A 16,576-nucleotide genomic window follows, 5' to 3' on the forward strand; every position below is an offset into this window, starting at 1 on the left:
ACAAAGAACAAAGCGCATGCGAATCTGGGAGAATCAAAGAATACGGAACTGCCCATAACGGGCAATTAGTGGACCGCTGAGGGTAGATACACGGGCACAAGTCCCAACATCCTCCCCCGTTATATAATACAATATTGATGATGATCGCAAAGTCTATAACTCTCGGTTGCAGGCTTTCGTAAATAGCAAATAGAGTGGCGGGAAACATATTTCTGGGATGGCGTGGAGGCGGACCTTTCGATTGCTGCAGCACACTCGTCGACAATTAAAACATAATTATCGTCAGTACAGTTAAGGTTGATGCAGGATTGGGAGGCTGGAACAACAGCCTTGGCAGCTGCAGGCGGTAGCAGCAGTGAAGCAGACAACTTCCCTCTATTGGAAGGGTGCAGGTTGGAGTCCAGAATGGAGTTAGACCTGGGCGCTGACCTAATCGGCACCGGTGACAATAAACAAAATCCCAGGCCAGATGAGGCATTAGGAACAGAAGTTTCAGAAAATCCATCGCAGACCACTGCCAGACGTGACGTGGAAATGTCGACCTCGGGCAGTAGCGTAGATAGGGGGTGGATCAGGGGGATCAATCCCCCCATTGGGTCTGAGAATTATAAGATGATATAATCTCAAAATTGAAAAAGAAACACATTTTTACGCGATGACTGTGCAGTACAGCATTATTATTATTATTATCGCAGATTGCGGATTATTATCGCAGTGTAAAATAAAACTTACAAAAAAACAGGATATTATTCTGAGTCATATCCCCCCCCATATCAAAAAGCTATCTACGCCACTGACCTCGGGGGGAGCGGGGGCATTGATAAGATACAATTGGCCACTTCCTGGTTAAATAGACTCGACTGGATGTCGCGGTCCAGCGGGGACCATTGGTGTCGTCGAAACGAGTGGAGTGTGCAGCTAGCCTCATAGAGTGCTTGGTCATTCCCACCTGGATGTCAACATGCACATCAGCTGCAAGCTCGGAGAAGTATCAGAATAATTCACTCCCAATTTCACTTGAACTCAATTGCTCTATTTATTGAATTGAAGTGAATTTATTTCGCAACAAGACTTCCAATGGCTCCAGTACAATGATAGTGAACTCGTACTTCTGCACTGCATCCTTGACTTTATGATGCAGGGCTTTCATCTTCTGGTAGGTCACCTTTGCTCTTCGCAGCAACAGCCTTTTCCTGCTTGCAGGAACCGAGGCACTAGCTACGTCTCCAGACTCCATTACGTAATTATCGTGCAAGGTGCAAAGTAATGGAAACGAAAGCAACAAGTTATCCTTTACAAGGTTTCATTTAAGCACTTCAATGACCACAAATAAATGGAACTGCTGATAACAGGTAATTAGTGGACCGCTGCGGTTAGATACACTGAAAGAACTAACTAAAAATAATTACAATGTTTAATGCTGGAACTAGTCCCACCAGTGACCAAATATCTCTTCAATGGAAAACTTAATTACTTCACAAATTGACTCAAACTACTATGACAAATATATAATGTAGGTTTAAAAAAAACAATGCAGAATCTTCTCACGTAGTTCTTAATCGAAGACAAATCTGTTTTAATGCAATCGATGTAACTATTGATTTAACATTGATGACTTTTGATTTAGTTTGTCGCGAGTGGCAAGCCCATAGATTACCTGCCTTAAAATAGGTTCTAGAAATAGCCACGGAATTTGTTGGCACTTAATGCCTTTAATATACATCCCTAGCATTACCAGCATCAGCCGAAGTGGTCTTACTGCTGCCAACAAGGCGTTCAACTGAACCACAGATTCCTATATATTTAATGTTAATGGTGGTGTATTTCTAAAGCTAAAAATCGGCTATGAAACATATTGAAGCTCCATGGAAGTGATTTGTAAAATGGAACAATCTATTTATCGCCACTTTGAGAGTGAGTAATCTCATATAAGCTTAGTCTTGAATCCTCAAGTACCTCAACCCATAAATAGGATTAAAACCGATACACAACTGATAAACAACCGACATACAAATCAATGGCTCCTCTGTCATCTGTTCCCGCACGGGGACTATCATCAGGACCGTTTTAGGTAAACTTTCTCTGTCAACCTTTGTAGGCCCTGTATCAATTTTAGGTGAACTTTCTCAGTCAACCTTAGAAGATAATGGTTGTTATTCCAGGACCTACCGTTTTTTCCCGTGAGCTTTCCCAGTACCAAGAACAGATACCGAGATTACGAATGATTTTGTATAGGTGCACCCTACTGGCGGTCCGCATCGCGGGAGCAACACACGACGCAGGTTAGGTATAAGTACCACGAACTGATACCGAGATTACGAACGTTTTGTATAGTTGAGTCCTACTGGTGGTCCTTTTCACGGGAGAAACACACGACGCAGGGTAGGTATAAGTACCACGAGATGGTACTGAGATTACGAGAGATTTCGTATAAGTCCTACTGGCAGTCCGTTTCACGGGAGCATCACTCTAAGTAGGTTAGTTTTAAGTACCATTAGATGATACTGAGTAACGAACCGATTTAGTCTGTATTCGCAACTATCTTTATTGTGGACCAGATAATCTTTTATAAGACCAGAAAATCACAAGTTTTGTAGCTTAACTATGGTTAGCTGGTAAATGTTAATAAAAGTACGTACACTAAGGTCAATGTTACAGAAAGTACGTGCTATGGCTAATGGTTAATGTTAAAGAATGTACGTGCTAGGTACTCGTTGTGGGTCTGCTGACTCAGATCGCTTTGTATCGGTTTTCTACTCAAGTCGCCGGGTTTGCTTGTTCCGGTCAGTCGGCCATTCTTAGCGCTGATATAGCTGATTTCTGTTTCTGGCGCAGTCTATTAGAGCTGGGTTATTAGGTATTGGCACTACATAGGTGCCAAGAACTAATTTTATTAGTATTAAAGTTCAAGTCAATTAAAATCCGTGGATATTGCTTAGTTGGTAAATTAATGGAAATGTAATCAAACGTAAACATGATAAATAAACAATTGAAAAATGTTGTATTACAATATTTTTTCGATTGCATTAAATTGAAATTCTGTTCCAGTCTTGTTATTAAATAACTGGAAACCGCATCTAACCGGATCTAACAAAATTTTTTGCATTATCGCAATGGATCGTCTGGCACTTTCCTCGACGTCCAAGGAACCGGCGTAGAGTGGCCAAAAAGACGTCTGTTGTGAGGTCGCTTACCAACTCCAAGTGAATCGCTTTCTCAAATTAGTCTTGTCAGGTCGTTTTCCTCGAATCTTATGATGAATCCATATGGGGACGCAGTAATCTACTCCCGAGTTAAAAAACGGGAGAGTCTGTGTAACTCTTTCGACTGGTAGATTTCCCATAATTTGACTCATTAATTGGGCTTAAATCTGGTACATCGTACGCAGTTGTGTAAAATGCTTCGTGCCATTGTTTTGTCATTGATGATCCAATATTGTTGACGATTAATGCCTTGCAAGGTTGGATATTTTGCATCAATATGCATCTGTTAGCCTTATAACAAAACCTCAGCATCTACGCAACAATCCGTTGCAATTTGTAAAAGGAATTACTGTGCCTATAGTTGAATACCGCTTCTCCCAACGCATCCTTAGCGGCCATGCTCGTACATGTATTGCAGCGCCATAGGACTTTTCTGAGGCGTCCACAAAACTGTGTAGTTCTTGCGTGACTGGAACCTTTCCGTTTCTTGTCATGGTTGCCATTTATATCGAGTTTGCAGGTCAGAACGATAGTTTTTCCATTCTGACTGAAGTTCTAAGGGCAGTTCATCATCCCAAGCCATTTTCAATTCCCAGAGGTGTTGCATGAATAAATTTTCTTTTACGCGTAAACATACCTATTGGGTCGAAGATTTGTAATAACTCAGAGCAGACCACTCGCTTTGTTATAACCAGAGCTTTCTTTGCACTAGTTCTTCATTATTTGAGCACCATTTTCGTAGTTTGAAATCGGGGGTAGTAGTATTTTGTTCATTTAAAAATTTTGTTGCCAAATATGGGTATGTTTTGGTTCCATACGTGACGGTTTTAAGTCGATAGTACTTAAGATCCTCAGATGAATCGTTTCTTCAAAATATAAGTTAATGGAACTTTTTATCTGGATTGACCCATACTTTTTCTATGTGCTCCGTAAATACATATCTGTGTGTTCTGAAGCGTAGCAGTATAAACAAAAGCTCGCTCTGAACGATGCGACCTGTATGTAGCTTTGCCCGAATGCATCGAAAACCCCTCATAATTTGGTGCTGCTGCTGTTAGGTTTGAGAACACAGTGATATGGTATGAAATAGTGATTTTTGGGCACATGTGTTGTTGGAACAAACTTCATAAATCCCAAAGCTTCATATTCATTAATAGAGCCGGAATACCCTTTCCGAGCATCACCGGTTGATCGTCACTCTATTGTTAAGAACATTTTGATGGCAATATCTTTCGACTTCGTGTTTTGTGGCAATATCTCTTTCGACTTTCTGCTGATTTGGAAGGAGTAGCGAGTATTAGTGCTCGGTGCCGATTGGTAGATCTATCCTTTCAGGCTTATCGAACTAGGGATCAGCTAATGGACACTCATTGGGTATTAACAATTAGCAATGAGTAATTGGTGGAGCTTGTTAGTCAGCTATGATGTGGGGAAGAACAAAGGCTGCTCCTCGCTGGCTGAAAGAGAGTTACATACTCAGTTACTCTTGCTCTTCTCATTCTTGGTTATCCTCCAATGCATTCTATCCGAGGCTTTGTATCGTACCGTTTTAGTGACAACATTGATGGTAGACGCTCAATGATCAAATTTATCTATGATCCTGAGTCTGGCAGGGGTCGAAATTTAGATACTTGTCCGTTATCTGCCTGGACCGCTACTTTGCTGTCGCAAGAAACTTGTAATTCTTGTTAGTTGCTGCACCGACAGCTGGGGAATGAAGTCTTGTGGTTTCCAGGTGCAAGAGGGTGTTATACTTTTTGACGCACTCGAAACCATTCCTTCCTTTACATTCCTTTGATTTGTGGTCGGTCTTGAATCAGTTGACTCACATTTTTCGTTTTTGTACGGAATTTAATATTTAAGATACTGTTTTTGCGCGAAAATTCTCACATTTATATAACGCGTGATATGGAGACTTCCATTAGTAGGTAGATGCTTGTCTTCCTGACGTACTGGATGCGCACGCCATATTTTTTGACCTTATTGTAAATGGTGCCGTTGTTTTTCCTGAGCTCAAGGTTCTGATTCTTTGCTCTAGGAATTCCTGCGTCGTTTGTAAGGACTGTATTTACTGAGTTGCCTTTTATGAAACAAGCGGATAACTATATTCGAAATGAGCTGAGGATTTTCATACGATCCAACTATTACGGGGGTACTCTAGTCTAGAAATTTAAAAAATCTATGATTTTTTTTCATAATTCGATAGTTTTGATATTCAAAAATAGCGTTTTTCTAGAAACTACTTTTGTTGATCCGGTAGCCATAATATCTCAAGTTCTAATTAGTCGATTTACTTGAAATTTGGCATGGTTTGAAATTTATTTTTAATATTTTTAAAAAATTCGAAAAAAATGAAAAATGTTGTGAAAAAATAGACCTTCGTTTGGGTAGCCATTTTAAAAACAAAAAATTTGTTTTTTATTTTGCTGATTCATGACATAGCAACATTTGTATTCATTAAGAATCTATCATTGTTTTATTTTTCAAATGACGAGAAGACTTGAAATCTTGGCGATTTCAATGCCTCGTTGCTTATATATATGTATATAATTTCACGAAGGGGGTACGAATGGGCAACTCATGAGCAACGCGCTGACAAATGCATGCTCGCTCAACTTTTTAGCTTATCATGGTATTCCGCTATTTCTGCCATACCACAGATGGCGCCACATCCAATAAAATTTGAAGGACCCAATACATTTCTTTCAATTAAAAAATAAATAAAAAGCAAACAAGAAAGTAAAGCTAACTTCGGGCGGAGCCGAAGTTGATATACCCTTGCAGTTCAGTCGCAGTCCGCTAGAAGGCGCCACGCATCATATATTATTATTAGATATATAGTGGATCGTATATAGTCGGCCGATCCTTATGAAAATTGGTAGATCAGATTGTTTTTCCCAAAATAGAATCTGTACCAAATCCCATCGTTCTATCTTAAAAAACACCAATGTTATGGCATTTCCGATCAATCAGTTTATGGCAGCTATAAGATATAGTCAACCGATCCCGGCCGTTCCGACTTATATACTGCCTGCAAAGGAAAGAAGGATGTGTGCAAAGTTTCAACTCGATAGTTCTAAAACTGAGAGACTAGTTTGCGTAGAAACAGACAGACGGACATGCTCATATCGACTCAGGAGGTGATCCTGATCAAGAATACATATACTTTATGGGGTCGGAGATGTCTCCTTCACTGCGTTGCACACTTTTGACCAAAATTATAATACCCTGATTGACTGATTGATCGGAAATGCCATAACCTCGTTGATTTTCAGTTTAGAAAGATGGGACTTTCTATGCATTCTAATTTGGGCAAACTTATCCGATCTGACAAATTTCATAAGGATCGTCCGTCTATATCCTATAGCTGCCATATAACTGATTGATCGGAAATGCCATAACTTGCTTGTTTTTCAAGTTAGAAGGATAGGAGTTTCAGTGGATTCCTCTTTGAGGCAAAATAATTCGATATGCCAAATTTCATAAGGATCGGCCGACTATATACGATCCGCTATATATTTAATAATATAAGATGCGTGTCGCCACCTAGCGGACTGCGACTAAACTGCAAAAGTATATAAACTTCGGCTCCGCCTGAAGATAGCTTTCCTTTCTTGTTTGTTTTTAAAATAGTTAAGAACAAGAAAGGAAAGCTAACTTCCATTTTTCAACTAACCATTTTTCAAGCCAAAATTGTAATGAGCAAATTTGCCATTGGCAATAATTAGCGTCTCACCTACTACCAACGGTTTCATTACCTAAAATCATATTTAAATGTAGAAGCCCTCGTCATAAAGAAACGGGAATAGGAACAGGATGGAAAGCTGAGTTAACAACCTTACGACACTCCTCAGCGCGGAAGCTAGCGGATAGTGCCGACGAATACTGGAGTATTTTTGTTTTGTCATCCGAATTAGACATCGATACGCGCCAAGCTTGGAATGAGTGCAATGAGTCACAATCGTCACTAATCACACTTTGGAGCATATTTCCGCACCAGGCATCAAAGGCCCTTCTGCCCACCATCGTAGCAAATGTCGTCTACTACTATATGCAGGATAGTAATTAAGACGGGATCTACCATTACATTGGCTTGGGAAGCATTCATTTAACAAATTGGCGTACGCCGCAAGATTGCTCGGGTCTAAGTCCATCTTCTCTACCATTGAAGCAGATTTACACGCTACCCTAGGCACGCCCGGCTTAATCGACACTCTCATATAAGCATTTGAGAATTTATACACTGGAGAAACTGGATATCTTGGTAATGATTAATCGTGTGCAATTAATAAAGTCTTTGGTTGGGTCGTTACAGGTTCTTACCCATTTAAGGAACTTTTCTCGCCCTTCGGGCAACCCTACCATGAACCGACTATGAACTGAAAACTTATGTAGTCATCACTTCAAATTTCAAACAAAATATGACCACGTAGCGGATGTTTATAGTAATTCAATTTTTTCCCACCAGCTAAGTTGTGTGCGTTATATGTAAATATATATAAACATACATGTTTATGCGAACGGTGCAAGTTTTAACCTTTTACTTTGTATGTATGTAGGCAGCCACGCCGCTGCCGACGTAGCCGTCAACGCAGCCCGCAAAGCAAAGAGTATTTTAACACTTAAAAATAAAGATGTAAAGTTCATTCGGATAGCTCTTCGGAACAGAACAATAAAACCCCTCACTCAGAATATTAAACCTGAAAACCATTTATTTTTGGCGTACATACATATATATAATTCAAAATTGTTTGAACAGCTCTTTGTAAAACTGTCGGCTTACTGATTTCTGGTTCGGTACTAGAATTTTGAAGCGTCCGACGGGACCAATGCTATCTGCAAAGGTTTATTTTGCCTAAGTCGATGCATATTTTTCTCCCCCAACGTTCCCCTCTTTCTCCTTATTTTTCAATGTCGTATATATTTTTATTGTTTTTTACAACTTTGGTGTAGGGAACAGCATTTCTCCCTCACTTTATTTTTTTATTTTTTTATAGAGTACATCAAGTGGTTTTTATACACAAGGTGCGTTCCATGGTGAAGTGTGAACACTCTGGTTCAAGAAAGTGTGAACACTCTGGTCCAAGAATTTACGGAAGCCTGAAATAATGCAAATGCTATACGTCTCCCTTATGGTCGGCGATGCTAGAAATGGTCCGAACGACATGCAGAACGGTATTCAACAGGGTGAAGGACGGTGACAAGTCAGCCCTCTAGACTGACTACAAGGCGTCCCTGGCCACTGGCAAAAAAGCCATCCGAAAAGCTAAGAGCTCCTTGTTTAGGAATGGACTATCGATACATAGTTTATAAGTTATCCCATATTGTCATCTTTATATTTTCTATACCAACTAGCTTTACAATCCACAACATGTATGCACACACACACCTATCGTTAAGTTCCACAAATGTAAATTTTCTTTAGTACCAATTAGACAGCGAAACTGACAAGAACATATTACTCTACAGTCCACTGCTCATTCGTCTTGCCGGTTGGGGATCATTGTTTGGTCCTTCGCATCCGGATTTGTTTTGTAGTTTTCTGTGCATTGGTTCTCATTTGTAATTGTTTCTCGGCATGGAGCAATTAAAAGCATTGACAAAAGGGCGCGCCAGACTCAAGGCCAATATCACACGGAGCTTGGCTTGGGCTGAGGACGCGCAACATTCGAACGCCACACGGGCAGAGGTGTCTTCGCGGCTGGAGCATCTCAACACAACATGGAAAGACTTCAATAGATTTGGTGATGAAATAGCTATGCTCGACGAAGTAGATGGCTATGTGGATCCGGAGCATGACAACATATTCTACGAGGAAAAATATCTAAGGGCGCATGCATTACTTTCGGCGATGGTAGGTACAAGACCTAGTCCATCAATTGGGAACAGTGAAAACGGCAGCGGCGTGCTGCAAAACAACGACGCAATAATAAGTTTGCTACAACAACAACAACAACTCTTCGAGCAGTTGGCGGCAAATCGAGCCACTGCAAACATGTCGAGACCTGAAGGAGGAGACGCCTACGCGGCGAATTCAGGTAGTGCTCAAATGGTAGGGGCATCAGCTCAAAGCGAATTGCCTAAAATTCAAATTAAACGGTTCGCTGGCAATTATTCAGAGTGGCCAGCTTTCAAAGACATATATGAGAGCACAATTCACAACAAGGCGAATTTGACAAATACGCACAAATTTCATCATTTGAAATCTCTTCTGATCGACGAAGCTGCAAATCTGGTACGACATTTGGCTATTACGGATTCAGCTTACAACACTGCGTGGGAGCGACTTAATGAAAGATATAATCGTCCACGGCATATCGTGAATTCACTATTGGAGCAGTTTATGAAGCTGCCAACAACAACAAGGTCGGATACAGCAACATTACGGAAGGTGTCAGACGGCGCCAATGAAATAGTGCGTGGTTTGGATGCCATAGAGGAAACAGGTCGAGACTGTTGGATCATCTACTTGACGCTGGAGAAGCTGGATGCAGATACTCGACGCAGGTGGATCGAGCGCAGTGTGGAGACAGACTCACCCACACTGGAGGAATTCTTCAAATTTTTGGATGCACGTTGCGAGGAACTAGAGCTCAGCAAGCGTGAAACAATCGGAGGCAAGACTACAGCCTCAATCGGTGACAAGGGAAGGAAGGTCACACATTCGCTGGTTGTACTTGAAGGAAACAAGTGCAGCAAATGTCATTCTACAGAGCATCGTCTGTATGGATGCCAACAATTCTTGGACATGTCAGCAGGACAGAGGTTTTCGTTTGCCAAGGAAAACGCTCTATGTTACAATTGTCTGAATCCTGGTCATGGGGTCAGAAAATGCAAATCTACGTTCAAGTGCAGACAATGTAAAGGTCAGCATCACTCACTGTTGCACCTGCAACGCACGCAACAGGCTATTGGAACAATCTCTCAAACTGGTGAGGATCAGGAGGATCCTAGCGCACACATCTCAACGGTGACTACGAGTCACATCGCACAAGCAGAAGGTTCTGCAGCAATGGTATGTGCACAAGGCACTGCAAATTCACAACAATCAACTGGATGGAACAGGAGCACCTTGCCGACGGCCATGGTCAACGTTCGCAACGCAAAGGGAGATTTGGTTGCATGCCGACTCCTATTGGACACGGGTTCAGAACTGTCGTACATATCTGAACGCTGTATACAAACACTTGGTTTGGCTCGTACGCCATCACGCATACTGGTTACGGGAATTTCATCAACCAAAGCAGACACTACAAGGGGATGCAGCACTATAAGCATCCAATCCCGTATTTCGCAAGATCAGCTGGTAGTCCAGGCTCACGTGCTTGGAAAGATTACGTCATCATTGGAAAGGCAGACCATCGACGCGTCTGTACTTCGAGTTTTCAACGATCTGCAATTGGCAGATTCGCAATTTAGCACGAATGCCCCAATTGACATTCTTTTGGGCAGCGAACACGTTTGGAGTGTTATAACTGGAAGAAAAATCTACGACGACAAAGGAAAGCTCATTGCTATATCATCAATTTTCGGATGGGTAATTACATCACTGCTTTCATCACGCGCATGCAGCGCTACGGCACTTACAACAACAATAGACATCGATGCTTATCTCAGAAGGTTCTGGGAACTGGAAAGCATACATCGCAAAGCAGAAGTTCAACCTGAAGACGAGGAGGTGGAGAAACACTTTCTTGCAACACACACTCGAGACAAACAAGGCAAGTACATCGTGGAACTTCCGTTTAAAGTATCCGAAACACAATTCGCAGATACACTTCAAGGAGCGCTGCAGAGGTTCAAATCAGTTGAACGACGTTTAGCACAGAATCAACAATTACGTAACGACTACGTGAAGTTCATGAGGGAATACCAGGAGCTAGGACATATGCGAGAAATCTCACCGACCGAAATTCCCAAGGGTAGGAATTTCTACTTGCCACATCATCCCGTATTGGGTCGGAAACTTCGAGTGGTTTTCGACGGATCATATCAAGACGCCAAAGGCATGGCATTAAACGACACGCTCTCAATCGGACCGAGTATTCAGCGAGACCTATTTGCTGTGTGCTTGCGATTCCGTATGTACGAATACGTCTTTTCAGCGGACATAGTCAAGATGTTCCGTCAAATATGGGTGAGCGAAAAACATAGAGACTATCAAAGAATCGTATGGAGAGAGGATCCCTCAGATCCTATCAAGCACTTCCAACTATGCACGGTGACGTATGGAACATCATGCGCACCATTTCTAGCAGTCAGAGTGCTAGAGCAACTAGCTGCTGACCATAAGCACGAGTTTCTGAACGCAGCAAAAATCGTGTTGGAGGACTTCTATGTCGACGACGTTCTCACTGGAGCAAATAGTGAGGATGAGCTGCTACGCAACAGGGACGAACTGGTCCAACTGATGTCCTGTGCTAACCTAGAGCTCGGGAAATGGGTATCGAATACCAAACGCATCAAATCGGAGGATAACACGGATTCCTCACAATCACCAGTCAAAGTGCTAGGGCTGCATTGGCACCCTGGAGAGGACACATTGGCGTACAATGTAAACCTATCGAAAGACCCTCGCTGCACCAAGAGGCAAGTGTTGTCGGATGTCTCACGTATATTCGACCCTCTCGGTCTATTAGCACCAATCGTAGTTCAATTCAAAATACTATTTCAAAAACTCTGGCTGTTGAATTTGAATTGGGACGACGAACTACCGAGCAAACTAGCAAACAACTGGCTCAAATGGCGAGCTGATCTGGACAACCTTCACAAGCTCCAGATACCGCGCTTAGTTAAAAGCGACAAACAGAGAATCGAATTGCACGGATTTTCAGATGCATCCACCAAGGCGTACTCAGCGGTGGTATACAGCCGAGTGGTTAACGACGATGGAACCATTTCGGTCGCCATACTTGCTGCAAAAACCAGAGTGGCACCTTTGAAGCAGCAGTCTTTGCCGCGCCTGGAACTATGTGGCGCACTTCTATTGAGTCAACTTCTGCAATCCATAAAAGCTGGACTAATGAACAACGACGTAACGATCTACGCATGGAGTGATTCGACGATAGTCCTGTCATGGTTATCGTATTTACCAGCCCAACTCAAGACGTTTGTTGGGAACCGCACTTCAGAAATCCTCGAAACCATCCCGAAGCATGCATGGCGGCATGTAGACTCAAAATCGAACCCAGCGGATTGCGCATCCCGTGGCTTGGGAGTATCCGAGCTCATTGACTTCCAATTATGGTGGAAGGGTCCTTCATGGCTGAGGGACAAGGAACAATTCTTGGAAAGGTTGAACAATACTCATAACTGTACTTCTCTTTCAGACAAACGCATACAAGACGAAGTCAAAACTACCTGCCTAGCTGCGCAGACGAATGTCACGACGGACAACCCATGGGATAAGCTTCTCAATCGCAACTCATCTTGGCTGAAGCTTATACACACACTTGCTTACGTTTTGCGCTTCATTCATCGCATGAAGCACCCATCTTCGAACCAAATATCGAATTCTCTAACATTCGATGAGATCAAGGCAGCAAGGATTCGGTGGCTGCAACACGCTCAAGCTGGTTTTCAACAGGAGATCCAGTTACTACGCGCAAACAAGGCTCTAGGGAACCAATCTCAATTGGTCAAGATCTCACCAATCATCGACAAGGACAACCTGCTAAGAGTAGGTGGACGAATCCAACATTCGCAGTTGTCAGCAGAGGCGAAGCATCAGCAGCGTCCTAAGTGGACCACGACAACCCCTAACATTTCGATCGGCAGCGTTGCGCTCATCAAGGAGTCCAACACACCACCAGCATTATGACATCTAGCGAAGGTGATCGACACTTTCCAAGGAAAGGACAATAAGGTTCGAGCAGTCCGGATCATCCGGCTCAAAACCCGGCCAATAACGAAAATTGCGAAACTACTCAGTTCAGAAACCGTGTTTCAGGGTGGCCCGGGATGTTTAGGAATGGACTATCGATACATAGTTTATAAGTTATCCCATATTGTCATCTTTATATTTTCTATACCAACTAGCTTTACAATCCACAACATGTATGCACACACACACCTATCGTTAAGTTCCACAAATGTAAATTTTCTTTAGTACCAATTAGACAGCGAAACTGACAAGAACATATTACTCTACAGTCCACTGCTCATTCGTCTTGCCGGTTGGGGATCACTCCTCATGGTGCTCTTTCTGTTCGGAAAATGAAAATAAAGGTCAAGGAAAATCCTATCCCAATCAGCCACGATCCTAGGCTATCTTAAGAGGGCATGCGCAGTTGGAGCGCCAAAAAATAGACATTTTTCCCGAATTTTTTTCTCGTAAACTATAAACTTAAATTTGAAAAACAAAAAAGTAGAAAATATTGAGCAGTTTCAAAGCTACGCCCCGTCGAAGTGACGTCCGTCTGAAAAACACGGGTCGCGGTGACCAAGACTGTGGAAATCTGGATCGTTTGAAATCAAAAAATGAAACGGATTTACATTTATTGATAGTTTGTCTAGTACTTAATCGATGGATATTAAAAAAAAAATATTCGACAAAATGGCGACCTATCAAAGATGAACAATCGTTTTTGTAAAAAAAAGCGGTAGTTTTTTAGCTGTAAAAAAAAAGTTTTGCATAAAAAAATCAATCCTTCGATTAAGTACTAGATTATTATGTATTAAAAAAGCATGCTAAATTTCAAGACAATCGGGTCACTAGTTTTCCAGTAAGAGTGGTCACCGACTTCAAAAACGTAGTTTTGAGAAAAACGTGCTTAAGTTTCAACTCACTATTAGATATACCGGACGCCCCTACCTTTAAACATGTGTATCTCAATGAATTTTCACCGGATCATTTCAAAATTTTGTGAACACATTTCTAAATATATACACTTTCAGAATATGCAAAAAAAAAATTAGATTTTTTGAAAATTACAAGTGCGCATGCCCCCTTAAGAAAACAGATGACATACATAGATATTATTTTTAATCGTTAAAAAAAAGTTGTACCGAGAAAATGTTGTTTAAACCTATTTTTACATGGCATATATTAAATGAATCCTTATTGAATGAATTTTTTATTTATTCATAGCGAACACTGAAATTTTGAAGTCCAATGTCGAAATAATACAAAAGTATCCCTTTGTACATTTCCATTACACATTTTGTTTTTATTATTGTCTACGGGCCATGCATATACGGGCATTTCCTAATGCCACAAGCGTACGCACCTAACATCGAGAGAAACAGAAGTTAATATTGCCTTGCAGTTAGGTAGCAGCCAATATTATTATATATATCTCGAAACGTATATAGTTGGCCGATTCTTATGAGATACAAATTTTGGATAGAGCCATAAGCAACTTAAAAAATAGCAGATGCAGATATTGGATATAGTCGACCAATCCTTCAAGTCCTTAAGTGTCCTTAAAAAATTTAAGTGAAGGAGACATCTCCGACCCTATAAAGTATATATATTCTTGATCAGGATCACCTCCTGAGTCGATATAAGCATGTCTGTCTGTCCGTCTGTCTTTCAGTTTCTACGCAAACTAGTCTCTCAGTTTTAGAGCTATCGAGTTGAAACTTTGCACACATCCTTCTTTTGTTTGCAGGTAGTATATAAGTCGGAACGGCCGAGATCGGTCGACTATATCCTATAGCTGCCATATAACTGATTGATCGGAAATGCCATAACTTGGTTGTTTTTTTAAGTTAGAAGGATGGAAGTTGCAATGGATTCCTCTTTGGGCAAAATAATTCGATATGCCAAATTTCATAAGGATCGGCCGACTATATACGATCCGCTATATATCTAATAATATAAGATGCGTGTCGCCACCTAGCGGACTGCGACTCAACTGCAAGGGTATATAAACTTTGGCTCCGCCCTAAGTTAGCTTTCCTTTCTTGTTGTAAGTTGTACCAGTTGTGCCAGTTGTAAAACTGGCGTCAAAATCCGAAAAAACACGAATAAAAGGCAAAAATTGCAGTTTTTTGTGTAAAAATGTTGTCCTTCTTGTTTAAAAAATATGAAGATCTATTTTTTTTTTTTCAAAAGCTAAAACCTTTAACTATTAAAAAAACCGGCACTTTTGAAATCGGTTTAAAAACAAGAAAGCAAAGCCAACTTCGAGCGGAGCCGAAGTAACCCTTGCAGTTAATCTTGCTGATGACGCAGTTTTTTCTTCCAAATAAACCAGTTTCTTTAGTTTTTAATTTAATAAAAATCTATGCAAATACCAACTGCGTTCTAAAATATGTTTTTATTAAGAGAATTATGGGGGCAGGAAGGTTTCAGAGGCTGAAAAATAGCAGATTTTTGCGATTTTTTTTTTATGTCTGAGTAAATATATCAATTCAATTTTTTTACACGATTAATGGCTATATTTGGAGAGTATTTAGGAATTTTTATTTTTAAGAAATAATTATAATTTATCCCGTGACGGGTAGTCGGCCGGAGTCGCTTCCAAAAATTGGTCTCTTGCGGTGCGTAAAGTCTGGCCTTACAGTGTTATCGGATATACAAAAATGAATTGATTTACTTAAAATATTAGTTTCTTGTGCGGATGAACGAAACCATTTTGAAAAATATGCGATTTTGAATTTTTGGCGCGGTTTTAAAGTCGGAGGTAACATTTTTACATAAAAATCCGCCCATTATTGCCCGTAAAAATGGTAAACAAAAATTTCAAAAAAAAAGCGTTCGTTCATCCGCAAGTATTTATTGTATTAAAGATGAGTGCAAAATTTTATTTAGATCCGAGCATTACTTTTTGAGTTACGTTACGCACCGACTTGAAAAAGTTGTTTTGAGAAAAACGCGTCTAAAGTTTTAAAAGCTTTCCATTGCTTTGTATATTGGAGTATATGGAGAGAAAGAAACTAGAAAATCGGTATCTCAGCAAGTTTTAGTCTGATCGACATGAAACTTTCACAGGATATTCCTAAGATAATGTTCTATTATATAAAAAAATTTCTGAAAAAAAAATTTTTTTGAAGTCTCAAACCATCCTGCCCCCTTAATCGACTTGTATTAAAAAATAATTGTACAGTTCAATCTTTAATAGTTTTGATAATATTTCACTTCAAACGCGAACACCAAGGGGGCGTTAATCTGGTGACGCGCAGTGTATATAGGCGAAGAATTAAAAATTTTCTGTAGGCAACCGATCTAAATGAATTATATACCAATCGAAAGGTATTATTTCAATTAGATAATTTTTGTCCAAACATATTCCAAAAGTTATTTGGTTTGGGAGAAATAAGGGTGAAAGTAAAAAAATTTTTAATCACTAAAGTGGGGCTGGTGGACACATTTTAGTCCCCAGACAGAATATATTTCTAATGCTAAATACGCGTCGATTGGTATCAAC

General features: G+C 40.7%; 1 protein-coding gene across 1 annotated transcript; it reads left to right on the forward strand.

Moving 5' to 3' along the window:
- Positions 1 to 8,781: 8,781 nt before the first annotated feature.
- LOC123257809 lies at positions 8,782 to 13,023 on the forward strand. Its single transcript, XM_044717792.1, has 3 exons — positions 8,782 to 9,057; positions 9,544 to 11,815; positions 11,930 to 13,023. The coding sequence occupies exons 1-3, from the start codon at positions 8,782 to 8,784 to the stop codon at positions 13,021 to 13,023; spliced, it is 3,642 nt and encodes a 1,213-aa protein (XP_044573727.1).
- Positions 13,024 to 16,576: the final 3,553 nt, after the last annotated feature.

Source organism: Drosophila ananassae (assembly GCF_017639315.1).
Source record: "Drosophila ananassae strain 14024-0371.13 chromosome 4 unlocalized genomic scaffold, ASM1763931v2 tig00000066, whole genome shotgun sequence".
Lineage (NCBI taxonomy): Eukaryota > Metazoa > Arthropoda > Insecta > Diptera > Drosophilidae > Drosophila > Drosophila ananassae.

Coding starts and splice junctions, on each gene's coding strand:
- LOC123257809 (XM_044717792.1), top strand. CDS start 8,782: ATGGAGCAATTAAAAGCATTGACAAAAGGGCGCGCCAGACTCAAGGCC. Junction 9,058..9,543: donor ATGCATTACTTTCGGCGATG/GTAGGTACAAGA, acceptor CTATTGGAGCAG/TTTATGAAGCTGCCAACAAC. Junction 11,816..11,929: donor AGTGTTGTCGGATGTCTCAC/GTATATTCGACC, acceptor CGAGCAAACTAG/CAAACAACTGGCTCAAATGG.